The sequence below is a fragment of the Ambystoma mexicanum genome, chromosome 11 (genome assembly GCF_040938575.1).
Source record: "Ambystoma mexicanum isolate Mex_15411 chromosome 11, UKY_AmexF1_1, whole genome shotgun sequence".
In the NCBI taxonomy this organism is placed as follows: domain Eukaryota; kingdom Metazoa; phylum Chordata; class Amphibia; order Caudata; family Ambystomatidae; genus Ambystoma; species Ambystoma mexicanum.
This window is the reverse complement of record NC_090934.1, coordinates 841,688,195-841,701,538: the sequence shown is the minus strand read 5'-3', so window position 1 is coordinate 841,701,538 and position 13,344 is coordinate 841,688,195. Positions and strand designations below refer to the sequence as shown.

Sequence of the window (13,344 nt, the reverse complement as noted above, 5' to 3'; positions counted from 1 at the left end):
CCAGGGAGAGGCTGAAGAACCAAAAAGGCAACCGAAGGGAAGGCGGCAAAGGAGGCTGGCAGGCCACAGAGCAGAGGGCCAAGGAAAAGCAGGGCAGGAATCAAGGACAGGAACACCAACAAGAGGGCAAGGAAAAGTAAACTGGAACACTGGATTCCGGAGCGAAACACTGAGCAAAACCAAAGGAAAAGATCACCGGCCGTTATATGGAGCCGGCACCACAACAAGGCTTGAACAGAAAGCCGGCATTGCCCAGTGCCCTGTACACCGTGCATGCGCAGAACGAGGACCACGGCACATATGATGGGTTGGCGTATCCTGTGGCTGGATGGGAGATGAGTGGATAAAGCCCCTCTCTCGGCACCAGCTACAGCGCTTCCTCTGGTGCTGTCACATTAGATATATTCCAGGTGGTACTATCTCTGCACCGGGACATACACCCAATAATATCCTCCACATCCTCTACCATTTTGACAAGTCTAAAATCTATTTTTGTTTCTTCAGTTGTTTACCTTTACATTTACATTTAGCAGTTAGGAACGTGTTCATATGTTCCCTCTTGTGGCCTTGCAGGTCACATTCCTTCTGGGATACGAATGCTGCCAACATGAGACAATGAAAGGTCTATGAATATCTGCAGTTATAGCCTTTCTAACCGTTGTCGTTGATATGATATGATGTGGCATACAACCAATACCTGGCACTCCTTGCCCACCGCATTGCTGCGCTCTACCCCAACTTTCAGTGCTATGCGGATGACACCCAGCTCATTTTCAGGCTACCCTCGACGGCCTCCTCTCCTTCCCTCATCTCTGACTGTCTGTCGGCTATCCAGGAGTGTTGTACCGCCAATGACCTCTGCCTTAATGCCAGTAACACTGAGATTCTCCTCATCAGCACAGCCGCTCCCTCCTTTCCTGTAGCCCTCTGGCTGGTATCTCTTGGCCCTCTTCCTGCTCCCACCTGCAAGGCTAAAAACCTCGGGGTCATCTTCGACTCCACACTCTCCTTCTCTCCTCACATCTCTGACGTATCTAAGAAGTCACACTACCAGCTGCACCTTCTCAGAGGTATTTTTCCTTTCCTCTCCTTCCCCCAGAAGCTCACTGTCTCCAGAGCCCTGGTTCTCTCTAGGCTGGACTATTACAACAGCCTCTTTCTAAATCTGCCTGCTTCCACTCTCCACCCCCTGCAACTTATCCCGAATAGGACTGTGAGGCTTGTCCTTGGCCTCAAGCCCAGGGATCGTATCTCTCCAGGACTGAAATCTCTGCACTGGCTCCCAGTGGCTGCGAGGATTAAGTTCAAAACCCTATGCATCGTCCACAAGGTCTTCTGGGACCTGGGGCCTCAATACCTTCAACTCTCTCTTCCTAAACATCTTCCTTCTCGAGCTCTTCGCTCATCCGCCTCCAACTCCCTCAGGGTCAGTCGCTTCTCCAAGCAACGAGTTGGTGGTAGATCTCTTTCTTCGGCTGGTTCCTCCCTCTGGAACAGCCTCCCTTCCTCCCCTAAACCTGAGGAGAACCATCTCCGGTTCCGGAAGCACCTCAAAACCTTTCTCTTTGCTTCTGCTTTTTCTCCTCCTCTCCTCTGCTGAACTCCCGGCTGTAACAAGGACTGCACTAGCTACCTGGACACCCTCTGATCTCGGGCCCAGGTCCCTCCCCCGCCAGTGTCACACACCTGCACTGCCCACCTAGCTGCCCCTGCACTTGGGGACTGTTTCTGTATCCCTATAGTCCCCCACACCAGCCCTTACACCTGATGTCTGCACTTACCCATGCACTTGCCACATGCTGGCTGTTATTTATTGTTATTTCTATTCCCATGTACTGCACTGTCCCGGCCCCCTTCCCACACACTTGCACGATCTGAATGACACCTGGCCTAGTAGGATCGTTGTCCGTCCTCCCTTGTTCCCCTCCGTTGCCTCGTCCCGCCTTCAAACACTTGTGTATAGGCGCGTTATAAATGCCTTATCATATGATATCATATCATTTATAACGCGCCGGTACACAAGTGTTTCTAGACGCGACAAGACATTTGGGGGGAAACAAAGGAGGACAAAATAACGATCTTACTAGACCTTGTGTCATTCAGATCACGCAAGTGCGGGGAAGAGGAGAAGTGCCAGGAGGAGGGGAAGTGCAGTTAGCTCACAAGTGCAGCCAGCGGGTGGTTCATAATTGCAGAGAGAAGGGACTGTAGGTTTGCAGATGACCTTGTTTTTTGAAGGTCTCTGAAGTCCCATTATGAATCTTTTTCTGATTGTTGTTTACTATCTCATTTCCTTCCTATTTATTCCATCCACCGCAAAAAGACAAAAAATAGAAAAAACAAACCCTTTATGAAATTTCTTGTAAACCCTTTATGATTGGGTTTTTTTTCAGACCTTTTCTTTTTCTTTCCACCTGCCATCCACCCAAAATTAAGGAAAAAAAGAAAAGAAAATGTATGATAACTTTAATTAACTCATTCTTTATTTTAATCCTGTCCCCTTACATCACCCCAAAAACAGAAAACAAGCAGCCCGCTGTGAAACCCTTTGTACTGGCAGGTACATTGTGTGAAAACCTTTCCTAAGTCCCCCTGACCCAACAATAGTGATAGAACCGGTGGAGCTTGTTGGGTTGTGGGACCATCTCACCTTCTGGCGAGGAGGAGGGTCAGGAGCAAGACAAGTAACATGAGATGTCAAAGAGGGAGGGCCAGTAGAAGGTGGAACAGGAGAATGGGAGATAAAAGTGAAGCACAAGAGGCAACAGGGGCAACAGGAGGTGGAACATGAAGAAGCAGAAATTGTGGGCAGCAGGAGGTGAAGATGAAGAGGTAGAAATTGAAGGGCAGACGTAGACAAATTCCAAAACTGATCTACGTAGCCCTAGTTATACTATTTAGCCTGATCCTCCTGAATCACTCAGATTGAAACACCCACAAATTTTGGGGAAGCCAAGTTTGGCCAAAACAGCCAAAACACAGCCAGGGTTTGATTTATAGCTGAATATGTTTGGCCAGGCTTCGCTGGGAAATCAACATCTGCATTGCTGACCACAGAGGTCCAGCAACAAGAACTAATCATAATAATAAAAATAATAATTTTGCATATATATATATAGCGCTACGAACCCTGTGACACATTACACGTAGTATTACCAAATGAATGAATGTATATTAACCAACATACATGTCTGTTTATTTTGGTGTTTTCCTTGCTGGACCGGAAATGGATGATGTGAAATGTATCCTTTTTTTGTACTACATTTTTGGACATACATAATTTGAATTTTCTAGTGCTGGCTACTGTACCCCGATGCCACCCAGGTTTTTGTTGTTTTGGCTTTCCTTTGATGTTTTTAACTATCGATATTGAATGATGTGGTATGCTGTACATTACCCTAGCTCTCGAAGAAGAGCAGAGCTCGAAAAACGAGTCGGCTGGTTCAAACTCGACTAATTTTGTGCAAAACCAATAAAAACGATTCAGGACACATGCACAGTGTGATTGTATCAATTATTATACTTGCTTGTTAATGCTGGAGACTTGAGCAGGGGCTCCACGAGCAGATACATTCACCCACTGCGGTTGTTTGTTCATTATTGGATTGTATACTATTAATGTTTCTGTACAAATGCTTGGGTTTTCCAGTTTTCTTCTGCTTCTTGGATAGCTCTCTTTCTAATGTGGTGTTATTCAAATACCATTTGAACTTAATATCAGGTCTTTTCCTAGCTAGTTTAAAAGCAAGAATGTTTGTTTTTCTGATGTTTAAAATGAAATCATTTCTTAGTGCGTAACTCTCCAAAGCCTTCCGTTGTTGCTGAAGACTGATATGCGTATGATCTACAATGGCCCGATCATCATATAACAGCAGGTTGATCAGAGAAGGACCTGAGCGAGGAGGAAAGGAGTGCTGTTGCGTTATACTCGCTCCAATATCAGAGATCAAAAGGTTAAAAGGTTAAAAAGTAGGGGTGCCAGGACGCACACCTGCTTAAGTCCTCTGTTCCTAGCCATGGCCGAGGATAACAAACCTTGCTTGTTCAATCTAACTTTAATGGTAATATTTCAGTAGAGAGCCATGATCATATTTAATAAGTCCAGCGGGCAACCCCAATTAAAAGGTTTCTGCCGCAAAACCTACGTATTCACACTGTCAAATGCATTGAATAGTTAATAAAAGCAATATCGACTAACCTGTTTCTGATAACAGAAAGGTATAGGTGGAGTACCACTACCTATAAGTGGATGGAGAATGCCATATCAATTTACCCCTACAAAATAAATATGTTTTCCAGAACAATGATGTAAGACATGAATGCTTTGTGACATTGATATGTTTCCTCTATGTACGAACCTAGAATTCCGTGAAAATTATGTTAAGCATATTGACAGGGTCATATTCTTGTGTATGGGTTTACCTGGACATGTGATGCCTTGCTGGCCACCTCGACATGAACAGACATTGGGAGCTATGCAGGATCCGCTGCCACAACCAAAGGGGCAAATAGCTGTAGACAAAGAAAGAAGAGAGACATCTAGTAACCATGTATATATTCAAACAATATTGTGATCAAAAACACTTACATATGTCAATGAGATAGTAGCTATTCAACGAATGTGGCCAGTTAGTGTCTTGCTAGAGCACAACATTAGTGCTGGCTCTGATCATGAACGTCACTAATGCCCAGCATTGACCATGGCTTTTGGACAGTATCGCTTAGGGAATTAAGGGATTTCTAGTGCCATGCAGGGGAATTAGCGATACCGAGAATTGCATGGCAGAAAGCCCTTGCCTAACTAGTAATCGCCTCTAACAGCTTACCGTACTCATGATTAGTCTCTTTCAACCCACACCCCTCCCCCCGCTTCAGATCATCACAGTGCCATGAGTTCATGATCAACCCTCCTGCTCTCTGGCTCTTAGATTTCAGGTGGATTCTTCCCCAATTATCACACAAATTAATATATGTGACCACCTGCTTTTTCCTGCAATCAGACATGCTCTATTAGCCGAACTCAGGTAGAACTCTAGCTTGTCCCTGCATGCTAGCTTGCAGCAGGTGCATTAACATTCAATTCAGACGTACCTTACCGCGGGATATCCTTGTTTGCTAAATTGGCAAGTGTATAAGTGCCGTTGTTTCACTTTTCACGGCAACCCAACATGGCAATATAAAACAATGTTTAAGCTATTTCCATGTTAGCATTCACTTAGAAATTCTCCATCTCATTGCTTGTGCAGGACACAGCGCCTTGCTTTCACTTGCCTTTCGACCTGTTGAAGGCGTGAAAGTCATATGTATACTGAAACGTATATGTTGACTGTCAATTTAGAACTCAGCCAATTGATCATAGCCACCTGATTAGGATGAGGTATTTGACAAATATCTGCATTACTTGAACTAGTATCCAAAAATATAGAATCCTTCTCACTATGAACTATACATATTCCATTAAACATACGACTTTCTATGTACCATCATTATGCACATATGTTTCATTGTATTGTTTTTATTCTTTACAGTTCTTGTGTCATGTGTTGTTGTGTTGTTTCTTTAGAATGTATAAAAGAAGTTACCTTTCAAATGTATACCTACGCCTTCTAGCTATGTATGAACATATTTTTTTATTTTTGGCTCTAAGGTGGCGCTTTATCACCAACTCTAAGCAGAAACGAATGCATTGGGGTACAGCTAGGGAGAGATTGCATATGAGGAGGGGCATTGCTTGTAGGTCTTGTTTAGTAATTTACCTACTCATTTACTGTCCATGGCCATGCTAATCCTAATAGCTATTGGCTCCCACTTCCTGCCCCTCTCTGTCAAAACACACCCTCCTAGGATCACTTTGAGCTCACTTTCTCAAGCCTTAAAATCAAATGTTGCACTCAAAGAGTGTTGGGGCTCACAAAGGTCTAGAAATGATGAATAGAGGGAATGTGATGAAGAATACAAAGTGTTAAAAGAGGAAAGATAAAGCTGGGAGAGACCATGAATGCACCAGTATATGATAAAAAAAGGAATGGAGTGAAAATGGAGAAAAGAGATAGAAAGAACATAAGAATTGATAAAAAAAACGTAGAGAATGAAAGAAGAGAAAACAGATAGTGGAATTATAGACAGAGTGGAGAGGAGTAAGGTGGGAAGCAGGAAGTCCAGAACAGAAATTGAGGAGAGAGAATATAAGGGAAACAATGAGGAGTGCAATAACGTAACATAACAGGTGTATTTGTAAAGCAGACATTCAGCAGAGGTTTATTGTTACCCAACTTAATGGTACTCATTTTATTGACCTCAGAAGAATGAAGGGCTGAGTGGATATGCCAGGATTCGAACCTGTGACCATGAGGTCAAACACAGGCCCCTGTAGTGGATGCATTAGACCACTGGGCCACTGACTCAGCTCAATAGCTTGAGACAATAGAAAAGGATATGCACAATGAATATTGAAAAGATAAAGAGGTTGTATAAGGGCCGTATGAGGGATGTGTGGAAATAGGGAGAGTTGAGTTGAAAATGATGCAGAGTTTTTGAGCAGATGAAGAGAAAGTGAGTACAGTGGGAGGGAAGAACGAGCAGGAGGAGGCGGAGGAAGATGGCAGCTCCGAAAAAGAGAACTTTGTTGTTGAGTTGAGGTGAAGAAAGTGAACATGCGTTCAAGACTGGACAGCAAAGAGACAGTTACAGACAGTGGTGTGAAAAGAGTCAGGGAAAGAGGATACAGATAAACAGCTCTGAGAGTCATCCGCATAGAAGTGCATTAAATAAAGTGATGAGAGCAGAAAGAGCTATTGTATAAATAGAAAACAGAAGAGGACATGGGCAACACCAGGTAGAAGATGAGAAGAAGAAATGTGACCTAAGATTCAAATTCAGTATTCAGGATAGTTCAGAAAGATAGAAGCGGAACCATTGAAGAATGGATCCTGATAGCCCCAGATAGGAAAGTCTAGAGAGAAGTGTAGGTTGACCGACAGAATCAAAAGCTGCACATAGCTCTAAAAGAACAATAACACAAGAGAGTTTAACATGACAGGCAGAAAGGAGGGTAGGAAGTGGGGAAGAGTTGGTTCAGTGCGATGGGAGGATCGAAAGCCTGACTGAACTAAAGGAAGCACAGAGTGAAAATACAAAAAAGAGAACTGTCTGCAGAAGAAATACTTCAAGTGTTTAGAAAGGAAGAGAGAGGGGGGAAATTCCCTGGGAGTGTGGAATCGAGAGAAGGTTTTTAATACACCAATGATAACTGAATGCTTAAAAGAAGAGGGGAACGAGGATGTAAAGAGAAAGTTTAAGAAGACCAGTGTGATAAACAATACGTTGGGGGAAGATAGACGGAATGAGAGAGGATGGGACAGGATCGAAAGGATAGGCTCTTGGATGAACTTGAGTGAGGAAGAAGGCAGTGTCAGTAAGAATCGAATAAGAAGATTGTGAAGATAGAGAAGAAGGGAGAGTTGAAGCAGATTGAACTGTGGTTGTACTAGAGGAAGATTGCAATGAGGAAACTTTAATGGTGAAATAGCAAAGTCAGAAGAGGCAAGGGAAGAGAAACAAGGGGGGTCAGGGGTTTGCATGCAAAAGGAGAAGAAATGATGTTCAATTGCAGACTATCATGGGAGACTAGATGGCAGAGAAGGAATAATCCATGAGGAGTTGTAAAGGATGCCAATCCCTCACCATTACCACTGAGGCAGGGAGCATAACACAAATGAGCAATAGGAGAGGAGAGAGACACAGGAATAGGGGTGTTAGAGGGAATGATCCAACTTTCAGTAAGGCAGAGAAAATGTACATTAAGTCAGAGTAAACGTTCCAGAAGGAGCAGGAGTTCCACAATCCAAACGAGACTAGTGATGGTGGGTAGAAGGAAATAGATAGAAAAGATTAGATTGATTGCAGGACAAGTAAGAGAGGGCAGGTAATATACCTTAAGGAGAGTCAAATATGGATTGGGGAATGCATACTATTTAGAGTAAAAAACAAAGTAGAAGAGGAGAAGCAGAAGGTACAGGATATACGCATTGGCAATGCCAACAGTTTGGGATTTTGTGTAGGCATGGGAAAGGCACTTGCCAGACACTGCCGTAGTGGTATTTACTGGCCACTGATGGTAGGAGGTGCCAAATGGTTTGAGTACCTGGGCATATAATAGCGGTCCCAGGCAAATGCCTAATGCCAATGTTGTTGTTAACAATACTTCAGTGAAGGCCACGCATAGTAATATAAATTGAGTGGCTGAAGGCAGACATAGTTAAGACATTCTAATTACACCAGTAGCAGGTTTACAGCTCCTATTAAATCATTAACTCTTAGAAGACTGCTTTGAAAAAACACTGGAAAGCACTTCGAGTGTAAAATGTGATGGTAAGCCTTGATTAAAGTGAGCTCAAAGAGTTCCCACAAGGAGGTGTTTTGGGCAGGAACTGTGTGAGAATGGCCATGGGGATGAGCATGTCCATTGACAGTCAATGGGTGGGCAAATTACCAAATAAAACCTACAAGCTGTGTGTCCATCCTCATGGGCCATTTCTCCCTATCTATACTCTAAAGCAATAGTTTCGGCCAAGAGGTGGTGCAAGCGCCACCTAATAGCACAAACTAAAAAGCAGAAACTGCTCTATGGTATGGATAGCAATGTGCTATAACGAAAAAGAGGTAAGACTATAGAGATATATGAGGTAAAGAGGCCACAGGGCAGACAATAAGAAGACAAATTCAAGACAGAGCAAAGGAAAGTCTAAAAAGAAGAAGTATTCAGTGTGTCAACAGGCACGAGCAGGGGCAAACAGGCAAAAAAACACCCTTTGATGAAGATGCCCAGTGTGAGGTCACCCTGGAAGGATGGAATTTAGGGGCATGAAAAGACATGTGATCAGATCAAGTAACCGCTGGGATGGCATGCAGCGGCTTCAAGAAGGTGAGGGAAAGGGTAGGTGAGGTCCCAAAGTGGCAGAGGCTTTGATGAAGCAGGGGCACCTTGGCGGCAACCTTCTGGCTGTTTAGAGTGCAGGTGCATACAGGAGCAGCCAGGCAGATACATCAGGAAGTCCAGTCCACGTCATGCAGTCCAAGCTCACGTGATCAGGGATTCCTAAATACCTTCCTTCTCGAGCTCTCCGCTCATCACCTCCAACTACCTCAGGATCAGTCGCTTCTCCAAGTAAGGGGTTGGTGGTTGATCTCTTTCTTTGGCTGGTGCTTCCCTCTGGAAAATCTTCCCTGCCTCCATTAAATTTGAGGAGAACCATCTCTGTTTCCGGAAGCACCTCAAAACCTTTCTCTTTGCTTCTGCTTTCTCTCCTCCTCACCTCTGCTGACCTCCTGGCTGACATGATCCTTCATCGAACGCGAGGAATCAAGAATAACCCCCAATTTTTTCACTTCAGGTAACACTGGAATGATACAATCTGCGTTTAATAAAACAATAGTTCAGTCTTGCTACTATTTAGGACAAGAGAATTCTGAGCCATCCAGCATTGGTCAAGAGTAAAAATGTCATTTATAACTCAAAGTGTCTGTGCCATAATCTCCCATAAACTGAATTAAAATCTGTGTATCATTCACATAATTGGTGTACATACGCCATGCTTATCTAGAATATCAAAGAGGGGTTTCATAAATAAGTTAAAAATGGTCGCAGAGAAACATGGCCCTTGGGGTACTCCACAAAATAATTCCACCAGGTAGCACAATAGGAGTTATGAAAAACTCTAGGCTGGCAACCTGCAAGGAATGATAAGATCCAATCTGCTGCTCTTGAGCTAAAATATGCAGTTGTCTGGACTCTGTCATATCAAATTTTGGTGGTTTTAGTTTTTGCTGCTCTATTGAGATTTGGCTAGTTGACCAGTGTTTTCTTCAGTACACAAATGTGGAACCTCCAAATCTGTTTTGTCATTCATCATTGTACGCAGGCTTGATTTTCACAGAGTGCCAGACATTAAGACTGAGTAAATGTCTTAAAAAAGGACCCACCAATATTGGCTGGTCAATCATTTTAAAGTTCAGTGACCTGTGAAATTTACTGGGTCACTTTTTGTTTGGCAAACCATTTGAGTGGTTCAATGTATCCCTGAACTGGTTTGCACATGCTTACCAGTTATACATGATTTTATTTGCATCAAAACATCGAAAGGATGTAAAGTGGTTTAAATCCAAAGGATCAGGCCATCTAACCTCAATCCTACTAGTAATTAGAAAAAGAAACTTAAACACAAAGAGATTGAAATTTGTTCCCCTAAAATGCACTCTTGTCACACCGACGATCGTACAGAAGCTCCACATCAGCAGCTGCCCTGCCTCCTCCCCCCAGAACATTCTTGAATAAAGTGCCTTTGCCTTAAGTTGGCCACTGCCACTGGTCCTTCCCTTGCTCCTGGACGCTCTATTTAAAAACCCTGGAAAATGCATCTGTTGGACTTCTCACCTTTAAGTCTTTTTCATTAGTTTCCATTATAAGATTTAAGCACTTTTGGGTGCCAGGATAGTTTTGTATGCACTTATCTTAGAGTTTTCCATTAAAGAATGGTTCTCTGTCTGGGCCCAGGACTCTTAGCCAAGGCTGTCTCTACATTATGATAATGAAGGACAATTCTACTCAATTGATATCATTCATATTTTCTGTGCAATCAAATTCACCATAGTAGTCAATGTAATAGGCCAAACAAGCTAAAAGGTCTAAGCACACTGTGGTGTAAGAAATGACATCAGGTTGACAAAAACATATCCACGTAAAAAGGGAGACAATATAGACAACAATGAAGTCCGACCCGTGGGACACATTTATTATCAAGCATAAATAGAAATAAAACACCAAAGGCACAGAAGAATATTTAAAACAGGACAGGAAAACCCATGACCAAAGATCTGAAGGTGGCCATATATGTTGGTGAGTGCCGAAAATAGTCCTGTGGTTCCCTGCTGAATTGTCTAGCCTCCAACTCTATACTGGCAGATTATGTATCTAAGCTATATACCAACTATGTTTGACAATTGGATAAACCAATGATTAGTGATGGGCTATTTTCTGATTTCACACTGGTGTTTTCTCCTGAAATGAAATCTGTATTATTTTGAAGTTTGATGAATTTGCTATGGACTTAACTGTTTGATGAACTATATTTCATATTTCCAATACATTTTGATGTCATTTGTTACACCACAGTGTTCTTAAACTTCTTTGCTTTTGCATCTATCACATTGATTACTATTGTGACTTTGATTGCACACAAATATGGATTATATAGATTCAGTAGATTTGCCCTGGAGTATCGTATTTTCAATTGATTACTGTACCTGATACTCGGGTTTACACTGGGGTTCTCGTATCCATCAGTCCACCTTTCTTTCTGAGCAGGAGATTACTTTACCCTTGTTCTTTCCCACCCCATTAGTAGGGGGGGAGGAATTAAATCTTCTTTAGGAGATATCCAGGGTGATGCATTTCACAACCGTTCTTCCTTCATTAAGAAACGTAATTCCCTTTTTGTAAAAATTGGGATAACACAACCGAACCAGAAAGCTGGTTCTTCTAGCTCGGAGGATGGAGTAAAATGGTCAACCTCTTGGCCTATGAGGGAATGAGGGTTGAACTAGAGCGGCCATTTTGAGTGACATTTGTTTCTTTTGTGTTGGGTCTTTAAAGGGGAGGCTAAAACTCATGGTGTAAGTAATGGGAGGAGAAAGAACGAATCACAGTAATTGAAAAGGCCGATAAGTAATCAAAGGAGCACTGGAAAAGCACTTGCCATCAATATTAAAGGAATGTATATGAACAGTTTTCTACTATCGCATTCAACATATGTTACACACACACACACACACACACATGTTTGAATGTGCGGTTTAATTTTCTGTAACAGACAGGCTTCATGGCTTGCTCTGTTGTATAGTGTAACATATAGCTTTTCACACATGCAGGAGTCCTAAGGATTCTTTTTGCTTTTCCATTGTTAGTATGTTTACTTGCATGAATCTAATGAATCAGAGGCCCGGCATAGAAGGGCCGTGTCTTTGCCAACAGTATTCATATCAACACTTCATCGGGGTTTGTGCCAAAATGCTATGTTATTCTTGAACACACAAATCATTCAGAGGTACAATTTGAACGTGTTCATTTTATGAAATTGCAATTTGTTGTTCACTGCTCAATATTTGGCAACACGTTGACGTCACAATTAATTGTTGGAAATAATGTTTACATTACAGTAAGTACAAAACATAATCTGACTACCAACACTGAGTGTTTTGACATTGCTTTAGAGAGATCTTGTTAATAGTTCTGAGAGAACATATCCTTGAGATGAAGTAAATACTTGTAGCTGCAAAATGACACATTGGGCCTCATTGTGAGTGTAGCGGTCCGGAAACAAGGGTGCCGGGAAGTTAGGTGCAGGAAACGGTGTTACGAGGTCGGCGGCAACCTGCCGGTCGCACCGGCGGGTTACAGCCGACCTCGCAATGAGGCTCATTGTCTCAGAGATAATCATTGCCCGTTGTAAGTATTGAATACATAAAAGATCTGCTTATGGGTTTTAGTGCATTAGAAGAGAGAAGGTCTAAACTATGACAAAAGACACTGAACCACGCCTTATGAACTGTAATACTGTGCACATTGGATTGCACTATGCACTATTATATTGCAGAAAAGGTATGTCAGCATTTGATGTAAATTAAACAGTTAACATGGGATTAACAGCGGGATAAAGCACACTGAAGTTCCTGGACCCCTGTGGGGCAGAATATCCATCCAGTGATGAGCAGATCTGCTAGACTGACTTGGGGGAGATGAGAGCTGCACCTATTCTTAGAGAAGGTTCAGGGCAATATAACATCTGATCCCTGGTTCTGAATGGCAATGTGCAATATTTGAATTGTAATTCAGGTCTTAATCCCAAATTGTTTTGGAGTTAGAATTATTATTGTTTTTTAACCTTTCCTTTTTTCCATTTACTTGAAATGCAGAGTGGCAACGTTGTATTTTGTCAGGTTAGCGCTCCTCTACTGTTTGGTAACACACTGAGCTGAAGCCTAGTACAAGTTTTGATCAAAGCACAATTGCAAAAAACATGTTATCCCTTATAAGTCTTCTGACCAGGGTAAGTGGACCCATGCATGCATTAGTGGATGGGAGAGAGTAATACAACAGGTCGAGTGCTACTGTTATACCTGTATTTATATCAAAGGCTATATCAAAGGCTTGTTTTTAGATAATTTTCTTTAGTATCATTTGATATTGATGAGCTTTTCATAGGGTTCGAGCCCGTCCATATAATGAGATTACAATGGCTGAAATAACATCACATGACTAGTGGTTTGCCATGCCTGGCAGCACTACTG

The 13,344-nt window shown here is 42.5% G+C and overlaps 1 protein-coding gene across 10 annotated transcripts in view; it reads right to left on the bottom strand.

Moving 5' to 3' along the window:
- Positions 1–13,344, bottom strand: part of VWCE (von Willebrand factor C and EGF domains) — a 520,650-nt gene that overhangs the window by 366,388 nt on the left and 140,918 nt on the right. For all 10 annotated transcript variants that reach the window (XR_011279709.1, XR_011279708.1, XR_011279710.1 and 7 more), the window contains one exon: positions 4,423–4,512. Coding sequence is in view for 6 of the 10 variants with exons in the window: in XM_069623796.1 (XP_069479897.1) it covers positions 4,423–4,512 (90 nt within the window). In the remaining 4 variants the exon portion in view is untranslated. The remainder of the gene's footprint in view (positions 1–4,422; positions 4,513–13,344) is intronic.